This window comes from Serinus canaria, chromosome 1 (assembly GCF_022539315.1).
Source record: "Serinus canaria isolate serCan28SL12 chromosome 1, serCan2020, whole genome shotgun sequence".
Lineage (NCBI taxonomy): Eukaryota > Metazoa > Chordata > Aves > Passeriformes > Fringillidae > Serinus > Serinus canaria.
The window spans coordinates 100,148,779-100,164,335 of record NC_066313.1 but is presented as its reverse complement, the minus strand read 5'-3'; the positions used below and the strand labels follow the sequence as shown (position 1 = coordinate 100,164,335).

The following is a 15,557-nucleotide window of genomic DNA, read 5'->3' as shown; positions in this document are numbered from 1 at the left end:
ACAGTATTCTCACTATAGAGAACATGCTGTTAAAATTTTAATTTAAACTGCCTGCAAATACAAATCATACCAAGATTTATAGCCAGCAGCAACTACTGAGAATATGAAAATAATTTTTATCAGGAATATATGCAAAACATTTTGGCAGCATATTGTCTTTCAATATTTATGTTGAAAATATTAATAGCATTTACAGCACCACTTAAAATGTTTTTTTTTTCCCTATGGAAATACTATCATGTAAGGGAAAAAACCAAAACCATCAAAAATAAAAAATAGAAAAAACCATCTACAATAAAATCATTAAAATACATAATCTTCCAGTGTGTTCTGTGCAGAAAGAATATACCAATTAGGTCACAAAAATACTCCACAGAATAATGTAGCAGTTTTTAGCAAACACATCTTCAGGAGTATAGTCGTAAGTATAGCTTGTATAAAAATACTAGACTTGGATATGGACTCAGAAATGTGGCTATTGCTAGTGGTGACACTATGAAGGGCCGCCAGTGACATTCACAGAAAAAGTCAACTGATATCTGCAGAGGATTTCTTATCACAATTGCACTGCTTTTAGAAGATACTTTGGTGCCTAAAGTCAGCCCAGGTGTATATTCCCAAACAGTAGCTATACAGAGCAGTCTATGTCCTCAATTACAAAAGAAATTTTTTCCCCCAAAGAAAAATAATTTAAGAACTCAATATGAATTTTGTCTGCTGAATGTTGTCCCTGTATGTTCATATAATCACACAAGTAAAATCACAGCAGGGCTCAATAGCAGTATAGTTGTTCATTCTGGGGTACAGCCAGGACAGAATAAAAGAAATCGGGTTTTGGGTGACCTGTAGGACATAGCAAATTGAATTTGGTGAGCAAGACCACAATCAGCTGGCAGGGAATACCTCTAGAAATACAGTGTATGGGTACTGAAGCCATGTCCCAGTCATATGAAATGATGAGCATCTCTTGTAGCACCAACTTCTTCAAAGAACTCCCTGAAAGGACTTGAACAGCAATGTCAACCTTTCAGTGCTTGACTGTTCACAGCTCCACCAGTTTCACAGAAATCCCCCAGATGAGGCTACCATGCCCAACACATTCTAGAGCACCAAACTGCAGCAGAGGGCCGGGACCAGGTGCTCTGGAGCACAGAACCAAGAGTGCACTGGATGTGAGATGCCAGTGCCCAGGTACAGGACCAAATGTGCCACTCACAAGGCCACAGGCAGTAAGGAACAGTTTCCATAACTACTTGTGATTTACTAATGACACTGACAGTGTTCCCTTTCCATTCCTGGGCACAGTCAACCAGGTTTAATGCTTTCATCTAAGACAATTGGGTTGACTTTAAATGAAAGTAGGAAAACTGGCATAGTTTAGATCTGTTATCATGTAGGAGGAAGGTAGCTGCTGAATAGCATCAGTATTATTTCAAATTTAGCAGAAACATGAAGCAGCACGGGCTGGCCAAAGCTTAAAGTGGTCTAACACAGACGTGACAACGACTTGTTTGTTGGCTGTTCTGTCCTGCCAGAGACAGAAGTGTAACTGGATGCCCACACTGGCACAACACCCTATGTACAGAAGAATGAGCCTGTGCTCATCAAAGCAGTGTGTGATCTCCTAGGGATCAGCTGGAAAGAGATTGCATGGACAAGAGCATCCAGCATTTGTTCCCATGGGGAAATGAAAGATCATGCTCTCTCACACATTTCATTTCTGCAAGACCACCCTTCCCTGACATATGCAATATAAAATATTATATTTGTGGATAACTGCACATCTGTGTAAAAAAGATAACATAAATAACACCATATAGTCTCAAGACAAATTCCATGATAAAGGGAAACGGACAAAAATATTTCTTCTTTTGAAGGGATCATGACAATTTAGTTCCTTTCTCAGTACTACACAACACTTAATGTGATTGTAAAAACAGGACAGAGAATTATATTTGAATTTTGAGAGGGTGGTTGAAGGACAGACTATAACTGCCAAAAAGTATGGACCCCTGATCCTGGCAAACTACAAAATTTTTAGGACAGAGCCTTACAGAACTAGGTTACTTGCATAAAGACTTCTATGAACATTTCTGGATAGCCCTATAAAGGTTATCAATGTAAATCCCACCTTTAAAACTAAATCTTTTTATTAACATTTACCAAACTTCTATAAACAGAGAAAGTCCAAGGATTCAGAAAGGATTAAAAGCATGATCTGGGAGCTGTTCCTCTATCTCCTCCTCCATAAAACCACATGCATGACAGCAACAGAAGAAAACTGAACAGAAAGCTTATTTCCCTCAACTTTTACGAACTTGCTGCTTTTTTTTTTTTTTTTTTTGTTCAAGTGAAGCCTCACAAGAAAATAAAAGTACTGTTTTAAATACAGATGTTGTGAATGGAAGTTGTATAAGGTGTCAAACGCCTTATGTTAAAAGCTTGGACTGACCTGGCTGTCCCCACCCTTGTACTATTGATGCCTTAGGTTTTAGCTTTCATATTTTTCAGATTCTGTACTGCATTAGTTTATAACTGAATTTCATAGAAAGTGTTAGCAGGCTCTCTTCACAGTTTAGTTGGACAAAACAATCCTTTTCCAGCCAAGAACCAAGGACACCATTGCAGCTTCAGGACCAAAAAGTACAAACAACACAGAATTGAGGAGAGCAATCTGGGAGGATGGAACTTTATAACCTGAAGCTGTTATTGGACAATTAACCCCAACATGTAAAATGGACCAAAACTTACAAAAGTGTGAAAACTCCTGCCCCATCATCCATCCTGGATGCAGCCTCGGCCAGGCTCTTGTACTGCCCAAGGTTTATCCTTTAAAGGCCTTTTAATAAATACCTACTTTATTCCTTTAACACTGCCTGGCCTCTGCTCCAGGTGACTTCTCAAGGCATCACTGTTCCAGCCCATGTCCCCACTAAGGCTCTTTAGAAATACTGCCTTATTAAAAGCCAAGTTAACAAGGCCATAAATGAAATACCTGTGTTCACAAAATCCTAGCTGGATCTGAAACAGTGCAGAAAAAAACAACAAAATTATATTTGCAACATAATTTTTCAACTTAGAGGTGTTTTCTTTGGTTGTACCCCCAGAATAAGAAGCCATCTACTGCAAACTCCATTTTGGGTGCATACAATCCAGAGATTCACATGCACCCCAAGTTTAGAATTTTCTATGAGCTGGAATTTACCATCTCCCAAAAAATCCTAAGACATTCTGTAGAAGTCAAACTTCCCAAACTAATTGTACAGTAAAACTTAAAAATCTGTTCTTTCAATTTCCTAAGGAAAGATTTAATTTAGGATGATTATCTAGAAAGGCATCATATCCTTAAATGTATACCCTTTCAACAAAGCAAGGTATGATCTTGTAAATGTATCTGTCATGTTTGAGAGGAATTTTAGCAAAATCTTCTCTAAGTTTTTGTACTGTAAATATAAAAAGAGTTCCTGTAAGTCAATTATGTGGACTTGGTTTGGTACCCTGGAGTTTCCACAGTAAGCAATCTGCTGTATAAAAGCTAAGTGTTATCTACTACAAGATGCCAAGATACCCAATTCCAACTTATAGGTGTTAAATACACTAAACCTACCAGCTTCTACATGCAACAGATTGATAATTGACCATAGTCACCTATTTTTTTCCCATCATCAATATTTACACAACTTCTGATGAGTTTTAGCCAACAAACGCAAATTTTGGGAATCCACAACTCTTTCACATCATATCAAACGTGTATTCAATCCATAAGTCATATCATAATGGTATTCAAAGTATATTCAATGTGCCAAATATGCCTCCAAAATAAAAAAACTATTACACAAGAACAGACTGTTAATCATGAATCCTATACCATCCTGAGTCTGTACATCCCTGTTCTCTGCTTGGAGTATTTTTCTACTGTTTTATCACTGATAACACCAACCAGAAAGAATACTGTGGAGAGTACTAATTCATTTAAGCAATATTATAGTGTCCTGCACTTTTAGTTGCTTAAAGAAAGGACTATCTTGAGCCAAAATAGGCTCTTGAATTATATATGGGCAGAAACAGGAGTACTGCAGTGAATCAATTTGCAGTGCAAATTCTGAAATATCCGAATGAGGAAGGTGTTTTTCCTTGTTTGTTTACACTGGAAATATTTTAGACATGCAAGCTTTTAGACAAGATTAAGGATAGAATTTGCAGGGAAGTTTAGAAGACGTTGTCTGAATCCTTTGAATCTTAATAGAAGAGTCATAACATCACAGAATTATTTGGGTTGGAAGGGACCTTAAAGATCACCTAGTGTAAAACCCCGGGCCATGGGCAGAGACATCCCCACAAAACCCTGTCCAACCTGGCCTTGAACATTTCCAGGGATGGGGCATCTACAGCTTCTCTGGGTAACTTTTTCCAGTCCTTTACAAGCCTTCCAGCAAAGAATTTCTTCCTAACACCTAAAACTATAAACTTGCCCTCTTTTCAGTTTAAAGCTAGTCCCCTTGCCCATCAATAAAGACCCTTGTAAAAAGCACCTCTCCAGTGCTGTTGCAGCCCCTTTGGTTACTGGAAGATCTTACACAAGCTCCCCAAAGCCTTTTATCTCTAGGCTGAACAACTCCAACTCTTTCAGCCTGTTCTCATAGGAGAGGTGTTCCAGCCCTGGGATCATCTTCGTGATGTCCTCTGGATTTCACCTAACAGATCCATCATTTTCTCATATTGGAGGGAGTTATAACCCTTAGTTACAGAGCTACTGAAGAACAGATCTGTCCTGTAAAGCAAAACTGACACAGAAGATCCATATAGCTATTTAACCTCAAGAAACCACTATTTAATGAAAAATTTTCAGAACATTAACTTTTCACTGACTTTAGGCCTAATCAATTTTTTTTTAATTTAGAAGATTCCAATAGTCCAAACATCCTGCCACCAACAAGGGAATATTCCTGTTTTGCGTGTTTTATATCAAATAGCAAAGAATCAGAATAATCACTTGAAATTCTTTGATTTCACTGCCAAATGAAATACTACAAAGATTAAGTATCATTACAAGCAGAGGATGTCAATAGAAAACTTGAAACTATCTGACACCCAGTATTAGACATGCATGATGAAAATCAGTATAAATCACTTAACTATTCCCCTACTTTGTCATGCTGCTTATTTGAAAGCCAATGGGCTTTCTGAAAAAGGAGCCTTTTCATAGTTATTACAATGTGACTATTGTAAAAACAAGATGGATTTTTAAACCAATTGTATGGAACTTCTCTCCCTCATATTTGTACTCTCTGAAATATAAAGTACAAAAGACCTTAACTTCAACTTGACAGATAAATACACTGGAAAAACTGAAGAAGGATTTTAAAAAAGGGCCTTTAACTCTAAAGGATTTTTTTAAATTTTTTTTTTTTTTTTTTTACATTTTGAGTCTTCATTTACAAGACATGACCTCAATAACAGCTACATGTGAATAATACTTCCCTATAGCTTTAGAATTAAGTATTTTAAAAAATCAGATATTTAAACAATTTAGTCAATTATTTCTATGGTCAGTACTAATGACATAAGTAATGTGAGTTACATGTGATATGTATGATAAGTTACAGGGAGCAAGTTGTCCAGTATCTGCTGCTGGTGAGTAGTATATCAAGTGTCAAAAAAATCAATAAACAGTAAAAACAAAATGCAGTATCTTCAGAATTATTTATCTCCTAAGCAAGAGTCAGTGTAAGGAATAATACCACTACCCAGAAAAACAGATTGCTAGAACTGGGCAATAAACTCCTCATGACAGGGGCTGGAGTACAAAAGGATTTTCTTAGATTCTTATCAAATTCTGCAGAAGTTATAGAAAAAATTAAATATTTGGGCTTTATAAAATTGAAGAGTGAATGTAGTGTACTTCTGCAAGGGTAACATGGGAGGTACCAAGATCAGATTTCTAAGAAAATCCTAGTTGATTTTCACACTTTCACTGTGCAAAATTAACACTAGAACACAAGAAAATTATTTGTAGACATTATATACAATATCAATGATGATACCTATTTCAATTATATTGTTGATACAACAAAGAAAAGCAAAGTAAATGTGTGGTTTAGTCTATTACTATATATATTCACCATTTAAACTAAATTTGTCTTAGCTCTCTATGGTCCTTTTCCCTAGAAATACAATTATTTTTCTCCGTGCCTCTGAAAATACTTCACTTATGCAAAAGCCAAGACACCCAAATCCTACATTAAATATTGCATCCATGTAGGTAAGAAAGCTTCTCTTAAGGATAGTCAAAACATTACTAGTAGTGTTAGGGTTAAGAATCTGATCTTTCCATCAAATAAATGCAGTGTAGATGTGTTAAGAAAACTAGAATAAATACCTAGCCAACTGGAAATTTTCAAGTTGACAAGGCAACTTTACAGCACCACCAGAAATCTTTGGGAAAAATAGCTAGCTATTACTGAATGTTTAATGATGGGCTTCTTCAGACGTGTAAACATTTTAATAGCCAAAAAAATAATGCTCTAAAATGCTTTTCAAATTAAATTGATGTCATAAGCTCCCTTAGTGCAGAAAACCAGAAAAATTCATCATCAACTGTACATGAAAAGTAATCACAGGATACAACACTTATAAACAAGCTTTAGGGCCAAAACAGTATTACAATTCAGCCTGACCTGCTCAGATTTATCAAATTACATTGCATAGCTCCAGAGATAGCTTCTTATCTCTTAAGGTCCACATATGTACAGTTTATTTGATTTCAAACTTAAGTGGAAGGTATAGTGAAATATTACCCTAATCTGTGCAGAAAAGCTGACATGATGTACAATGGCCCAAAGCTGGACGTGGAGTCCCATGTGGAATGACAAAACACAACTTTTAACAAATGGCTGCTGCACTAATACCATATATTCTTTCACTACTCTCAAGAAACTTCATACTCTGGAAAAAGAATAGCTGCTTTCTATATTGTGAGTCCATCTTTTCTTTCAGAAAGCCTTACCTTAGAAAAGGTAAATTAGTTTTAAGAGTTCACTAATCCTAAATAAAATCTCCAGGCACTAACAAGTATCTGTTCCCACAAAGGGCAATTTGCATGGTATTAGTTTTCTTGACTTTCATTTCTGAAAGGTTTGTTTAATTTTAATTTCCAAGTTCTAAATTTCTCTTTAAATTAAGTCAACCACCCTATGTACCCCATGGGAATTTCACATGCTTGTCTTCTTAAAAACCACACTCTAAATTTTCCAGTGTGTTTGAAAAGAAGTAAGTTTTCCAGCGTCCAGGAGGCATTCTTGATGTGAAATCCACATGGGTACAATATTTCCAACTCCCTGCATCCCTTCAACCCAAAATTTCTATTACACTTAAACCAACTAGTTCATGGGTCAGGAGAAAACAGCCTAACAGATCTTCCAAGCCAGAGATATTTAGCCTAACTTGGTATCTCCTGTAATGCTCAGATGATCAGGGTTTAGCTAAAGACTAAGAACTATGTGGATTTAAAAGAGAAAAGGAAAATGTAGATGTTAGAAGAAATAATGATTTATAAAAACACATTTTTCTACACAATTCTTCTACTTTCTACACATGCTATGTGCCCCAACACCTCTATCTCCAATTGACACAGAACATAGTTATACATACCACAGTTTGGTGGTTAACTTGAATCACTTCATCCCCAGCATGGATTTTCTTGCACCGATCTGCAGGTGACTGAATTTAAAATAAAAGAGATGATCAAGAATACAGGTCTTACTGGTCATCATCTCTCTTTCAGCAGTATGATTGCTAAGCTATGTAAATCAGGTTAGATTGAGAGACATTCTACTGTGAAATAAAGAATTAAAGAAATATTTAATAAATCAGTTTGTTCTTGTTGGAGAAAAATGATACGCACTATTCTACACAACAAAATCACATGTTAAGAAAGGCATGAATATATATGGTAAATGAGTCCTTAGGATTTCTCCTGAATTTCATCCTGCCAAAAGGATGCTTTAATCTGCCAGACATATCTTAATCCTTAAAACCCAGTCCCTGGCTGACTTTTGAACCCATCAAGACTAGCTGACAATTCTTCATAATAAAATTTCCTAAAATTGTCTTTTTATTCTACAACATTTGAATATGCTGCAGAGAGCTGTGGTAAATTACTGTTCTACAAAGAGCACACAAGAAGAGAAGATTGGGTTAGGTACAACCTAGGAAGAGCAAGTAAGTTAATGCTAACTGTGGTTTTGGAACACTACCAGGGTGAAAGAAAGGCAACCATCATCAGAATCCTACAGTGATCACACTGTAGGATCACAGTTTCAAAAAAGAAAAGTAGTTTTGTACTTTGCTTTTGCCTGAAAAAATTCTCAGTGAGAATTTTTTTCAACAAAAAAACCAAATAAAAATGAAAACCACAACAAAAGCCGCCTCTTTCATTACAGTGAAAGCCACACAAACATTCCCTTCTGTCTTTACAGTAGACCAATTGTTTTCTGAAGGGAATAGTTCTAAGTTCAAAGTAAAATAAATTCCTTCAGTTCTTCAGAGTCACACTTTAATTTTTCTCACAATACTGTGGCTGCTAGAAGGCACTTAATTGACTCCACAGCAGAAGGTGAGACTGACAGTTCTAAAAAAGAACCCAAAGGAAACATGTTGCTCAGGAGCAGATTTCAAAAAAAACTGCTATAAATTTCATTTTAAGGAATGAAATTAATTTAATTTTCAGGTGAGATAAGAGGTCATCTAAAGAAAATGCTCCACACCTGAAATATGGACTCTTTGTAATAACCTGTGTAATAAATCCCCATTCAAAACATATGTCCCACAGCTAAGCCATGACTTTCTAGTTCAATTGCACATAATTCATGGCCTAAGTTAAGGACAGTGTACAAATGAAAGATATCTAAGAGACATGAGAGGCTGAAAGAAGGGTCACTCATGACTCATTCCTAGCAGACATTGCACAGGACATCCTAAATCAAACTGGGCTGGTAATATCATTTTACTTTATATACAGAACACCAGCCTTGATATTTTGGCACTATTTAAGCAATAAAGGTATTGGCTGAGTGACCTGGGGAAAAATTTTAACACTGGTGATTATGTCCTAATAATCTGTCTTTTGTCTGCCATTTCACTATTCACACTTACTCATTCATACCTCTAAAATCTTTATAATCCTCCTATGTAATACAACTCTTTTAGCTCAGATGTAGTTACACCTAAGACTTTTAAAATGCAAATGCAAGTGAATTCTGTGTCAGTACCCTTGAACTCTTCAGGACTTTATTATGATACATCCTTTGCTTTACAGTGTCTTCAGCATTTGCAGCTTAAATCTTGAAAAAACAGGTCAAGTTTGCCAAGTCATTAAAACATGGTCTGAGAATCTTCAAACTGGAAAAGTCTATGTTAAAAAATGCCTCATTGCAATTATGCCTCAAGCACAAGGTGAGGTAAAAAAAAAAACAAATTAGAAATATACATCAAGGGGCTGTAACTCCTGTTCCTTATTGCTTTTTCCTCTCCAGTAAAAAACAGACATTGCTTGTAAAACAGTATCTTTGATCATAGCTATTTAAGGAAAACAGAGGAGAATCAATTAGGTCTTTCTTTTTTAGATGTATATGCTGATCATTAGGCACAGAATCCACTCATGAAGTCCTACTAGGAGGAACAAAGTGTGCCACACCACAACTGTATCCTCATTAGCTGGCAATTTGGTTCAACAGGGAGCTGAAGAGATGGAAGCACCTCTCTCTAAGGGTCATACATCAGTAACTAAAAGCTATCCAGAATCTGATTAGATTTATGCTTTAGAATAGATTTAGTTTTTCCCTTTAGGCTAAATGTTTTTTTCCTATTCTCCTGATATACCCACACTGTCTGAAAGTCCAGTTTAGAGGCCCTGGAGCACAACTGCTTCATGCCTACCACTGAGATTTTGGTAGTATTTCTTCTGAAAATCTCTCTTCCCTGTGATCTAAGGGCACCATGCAAAGCAAACCAGACCACAGTAAGCGCTGACACTGGGAGCTCCCCCTTCAAAGCCACATTCCTGCTGGAGATGCATTGCATGCTATTGCTTCAGAAAAATGCTCTTTCTTATTGGAAAACCAAAGGACAAAATGGTCTTATTTGAAGGACACATTCAGTTTGTGAATTGAAAGAATCTCTCCAACATGGTCTAGATGGGCTACTCAACAAGGAACCTAAAATCTTTTGTTGGACCAATACACCCTTTAGATGTTACTTTAAAATAAAAGACGACAGGAGCTGGAAAGCTGAGCTTGCTGTAATGCTACAAGGCCACCAGAGAGAAGCCCTTACAGGGCAGTGACCTGTAAGGAACACTGCTCTCTCTCAGTCCAAGATTCAGAGCTCAGCTACTTTGATCTGCAGGGCTAATGTGTTGGAGGAGATGACTCCTAATGCCAAACAGCAAGATTCAAACTCTAATAGGATTGGCAGCTGGACATCAAGCACCTCAAAGGCCAGACAGAAAAAGCAGAACTGTCATTACAAAACTACTCTTACATTAATGTGGAGAGCACTACCATGATATTGTGTTTAATACAGACACATGTTCTTCTCCACGATCATTCAGACAATTCTGTCACTGTCTCACTTGGAAGAGAAGACTTGGAAATTAAAAGGACACAAATTTTTGTTGAAATGCAAGAGAATTTGGATTCAAACTGTACTGGAAAGAGTAAACATGTTAAGGCCAGCAGGTCAGATCACATGTGCACCATTGTGATCTTATGATCTTATTCTGGACATGCTGCTTAGATCTTTCTCCTCCCATCTACCAAAATCAAAACTGTGTGTGCGTGTGTGTGCATGTGTGCCTGCGTGTGCGCGTGTGTGCGCGCGCGTGTGTTTGTTAAAGAAAGCAGCTAAAAACTGTGTTCTTAAAAGCAGGAGACACCCTTCTTTCTCTAAAGCACCACTCATTTTCACAATTGCTTTAACACACAGCAGCTTTTTCCCTTGATAACAGAGTGCAGTTTCTTGGTCTGCCGTGAGCACCTCCAGGGTGTCACAGTGAGTGAAAGAGTCAGTATCAACAGCAGAAGAGTCATCATGATGAAGCTTCCTGACATAGCTTTAAATTATGTTCATGAATCACAAAAGATAAGGGTTTTGAGGGAATGCATTAGGATTTTATTTTTATCTTTGCCCCTGGGAAATTAAATCCATTAGCAAGTTATGGAAAGAAATTGTTCCTTCTTTAATTTGAGAGATTCAACTGTAAAAATTGTACTTTATTTCATATATTTTCTAGATTAAGTTCAACTGTAGCTCTGTTTGGTTTGTTTAGTTTTGCTAATTTCACTAATTATGTCTATAGCTGTAGGCCTGGCTCTCTAGAATTTTTATTTTCCTTGAAATTCCTTACTTTTTTTTAAATTCCAAGACAGGTCGCATTCACACAAATTCTACAAGAGGTATTATCCATCAGTTATGACCCATGGATATTCTGCCCACAGCAGAAAACAGAAAGGAAAAAGGCTATCAGATTGCAGCTCCTATGAAAGGATGAAAGTAATATTCCTGTTTTATTGAGATGTTAACAGAACCTCACTGCAGATCAGATGCAGCAGCTGTAAATGTCATGTAGGTAGTTTGCACATCCCACAGGATGACACAGTAGCATGATAAAACAAACATTTCTGACAGCTTCATTTTAAGAAAATGCCATCAAAATCTTTCAAAGGAATTGACTAAAACACTATGGAACAGTTCAGTGTTGTTCAGTGATTGTTCCACATTAATTGAAGACCAGGGATATAAGCCTTTTCCCCCAAAATTATAATTTTTCTCAACTCCTAACAGACAGACAGTTCCCTAAATATAGTGTACAAGGGAAGGAGGCTGTATATCAAAGGCTTTTGAAAAGTAGTCTGTTATGTTTTACTTGCTCTTTAATGCCTTCAGTGAGAATTAGTACACTGGTAATAAGTGTTCCTTTCCATAGGCATTACTCAGAAGTTCATGCAGAAATACATGGTTATTTGTCAATGTGAAGGGATGTCCATTTCCATGCACTCATTTCTTAAAAAATGAAGCTTGATAGATGGAAAATATAAAAGCTGTTTGTCTAATACTGCAGCAAACTTCAGCATAACAGCCTAAATATAATATAGACATTTATCTTTTATTCACAGAGCAAAGTAACTCCAAGACAGCTGCTTCCTGTCTGGATCAACTAGAGCATTTTAAGTGTCTTTCAAGAAGACATCAAGACTGGTTCTCTTGGTCCTTAACTGGGAACAACTCTTTCAATTCTGAGGTAAACAAGCACAAGCATCTCTGCTGTCCAACATGCCATTGGTCCTTAACAGCCAACCAGCACAAGTTTGCAAGCAAAATGTAGTTTATAGCAAAGGGAAAGCATTAACCACAGGTAAGGTCAGAAAGGCTTCCAGGTCTGAACATACAGTATTAACAATACTTACATTTTCTGTTGTTCCAGTAATTACATGAAGACCATCATATGTTGACTTAATGTACATACCCTAAGAAAAAGACATTATGGGAAAGAATTTTTAAAGTGTTTCACAAACCATCACCATCCAAACAAAACTTGCATATCTCTTAAAGAATCTTTTTGTTTTCTTTAAGACATGTGGACTTTAATGCATGCTATGAGGAATTTGTCTCTGCATAAGAAAGTGCTTTTTTATACACTCCAAGAACAGCCCAAATCATTTTGGCCCTAATTAGCAATAGAAAACTAAAACATTTATCACAGTTATGTCCATAAATACTCCCCAGTATTTTTAAATACACTTCTTCAACTATAAATAGAGTAATGGCTTCCCAAAAGCCCCAGAATTACAAATTGCCTTAGTATGATCAATATGCCTGTTTTGCTTTGAAAACTACTACACTGAGTTTTAAAACATCTGGAGTCTTCAGTAGGCAATGCGGCAAACACAACTTTCAAACAGCTAACTAGTGCTTGGAATTGTGCCTGCAAAGTGGCTGTAAGACCTTCTCAATAGCCTCACTCATCCCAATGAACACTTCAGCTATAAAACTCAATGATGGAAAATTCAACATCAACTTTGTTAGCTACCCCACTTCTTTCAAAAAAATATGAAAAAGGAGGGATAGCTTGTGAACAGAAATTCCTGCAAGGGTAGTCCAAGACAGTGTCTCAAATTCACCTTTTCACCAAGCCTCAATTCAAACATTTTAACAACATCTACCATGACACTGAGAGAAGGAAAAAGGAAAGATAATTGGCACATACTGAGCATTCAATAATTTCTGAGGAATTTCCTTTCCCTCAACTGCTTTACAGAAAGCATGTAAACTTTCAGTGCCTGAGTAAACATCCTCTCCGTAACCTACTTTTTCCTCTTTTTAATCAGAGTGCCACAGAGAAGTCTGTCCCTAGCTGAGGAGCCCAGTGCACTCACTGGTGAGCAGGGATGGTAAAGAGGCAAAGAAGACAAATCAAGTTGGACTAACCTACATTGGGACCAGAACTGGCAGACATTTTGGTAGCAGATATGAGGAATTCCACCTAAATTAACAAAGTGGATACTATCCTCAGTAAAACAAGGCAGGAACCTGCTGAGTTTCTCTAGATAGGGGCTCAAAAGTTAACTCCTATTTTGTTCTGCACAATTACATAGTGTTAATAGCATCAAACCCAGTTATCATGTTCAGCTACCACTGCTAGAAGGTAAAATAATCCAGAACCTACTAATTAAAACATGGTCAGAAACCCCCTGACATCATTCTTCCACTTCCAGCTCCTCTATGAACCTTCGGCAATTTGTCCATTGACTGGCTCCATCACACAGCTTTTGCTTAACTCAAATATAGAATGGCTTTTTCATACATTTATCCTCACAACACCCCTGTGAGGTAGGGAAACACTAATAATATACACACATCTTAACACTCATATATAGATATCTTACAGGAAACATGATGAGCCACACAAGAGGCTGAAATATGTTGGTATCTGTTCTTTGGCACACACACCTACCCTCAAACCGCCACTAATGGGGACCTCAATCCCTCTCAGGATCCCCATCTAAGTCACTGGGCCACACACCCTGCAACATGGCAAGAGCTAAAATCACAGTGACCATGGTGACAGGAACTTTGAGTCAGGTCCCCAAACAGAGCAATTTCTGAAGAAAGCCACATCTTTATTTTTATGCACAGTGAGTTACTGCTTTCAACCTTAAACATCAGGGTGAAAGCCGAGAGAAAAGTCTCACACTTTATGGTTACACCTGGTTTAGTTTTGTGCAAAGCATTGTTCGAAAGGATAGTAAATTCATCCAAGTGTCCTACCATTCCAGAGGACTGTTCACATCCAATCTAGTCTTTCCAATAAATTTAAAAGACTTTGAAAATGCAAAAAAGGAGAAAGAACTTTGGCAGAATGTTCTTTGAAGGCTAGGATCAGGATTTTGCACACATTAAAAAAGAGAGGGAAGAAGGAAGCTGAAAAATATCCACCCTAGATTGTATTTATTCCACATATGCAAAATTAATAAATGTTATATTTGTACCATGTCACATTAATTTTACAAGAGCCAACATAATTCTTGATATAAAGCAGCTTTTAAATAAGGAGAGGTAGCATTTTGCAACACAAAAAAAAGCCCCTTTTACCAATGTTTCTTCAATCCTTGTTTTAAGTGAACAATATATGGGAAATGGTACAGAGAAGAGAAGAGAACATTTCTGGCTTACAATTGTTTGATCTGGAATGGAAATAAGAATTCCACAGAAATTTACAAGTTTTCCCCTCTCTCTGCCTCCTTGTGGCTGCACAATATCAACAGTACTTTTAGCAATCAAGAACACAGGGGAGATCAGTGTGTGCTCTCTCCATTTGCACTGAAAAAAACTGGTAGATACAGTCTTAAGTATTCAAAGACAAGTCCCTAAGAATTTACAAGAATCAGTTACACCAGATAAAAGGAAAGAAAATTCAGTTTATATGACTAAAAGAACCATAAAATAACCAATCTAGTAATCAGGAATAAATGTATGCCTAAATTAAAAAAGAGTAACTCATGCTTAATTATATGAGAGATTGCCCTAATCAGTCATGGGTAGAGCTCTAATTTCAAACCAATCATTACAATTTATCTTGGTGATTAAGGGTTAGAAAAGAGACTTTTTGTGCTTTTTTTCTTTTTTTCCCCCTTTCTTTGTTTTTGTTCATATTTTTTTCAAGAATGAAAACAGAGTGTGATATATTTAACATATTTTATGTATATAAATATATAACATATTTCTCAATATTTTAGGCAATGCTGGATGGAAAAGGAAAGAAGATACTAATTTCATTTAATCACACATGTAACTGAGTTTTTTACTTTCGCTCCACTTTCATGGAGCCCTCCAAAGTTGTACGTGGCTCTTCAACCCCAAACAACTCTCAGAACGCTGTTCATAACTCTTTCACAGCTCTTCCAGTATTTCAAACTAAAAAATTTAGGAATAGTAGTGCACTATCCTGGAAAGGATATCCTGGAAAGGAAGTAGGCAGTACAGCTTACTCAGCTGCCACA

General features: G+C 36.7%; 1 protein-coding gene across 5 annotated transcripts in view; it reads right to left on the bottom strand.

Annotated features, from left to right (window-relative positions):
- The window catches only part of CNKSR2 (connector enhancer of kinase suppressor of Ras 2), a 206,825-nt gene that overhangs the window by 103,842 nt on the left and 87,426 nt on the right, over positions 1-15,557 (bottom strand). For 4 of the 5 annotated variants that reach the window (XM_030234813.2, XM_030234814.2, XM_050978190.1 and 1 more), the window contains exons 7-8: positions 12,465-12,524; positions 7,651-7,719 (exon numbers count right to left, since the gene is read on the bottom strand). The exons of the other annotated variant lie outside the window; for it this stretch is intronic. In XM_030234813.2, coding sequence (XP_030090673.1) covers positions 7,651-7,719; positions 12,465-12,524 — 129 coding nt within the window. The remainder of the gene's footprint in view (positions 1-7,650; positions 7,720-12,464; positions 12,525-15,557) is intronic. 5 annotated transcript variants of the gene reach the window in all.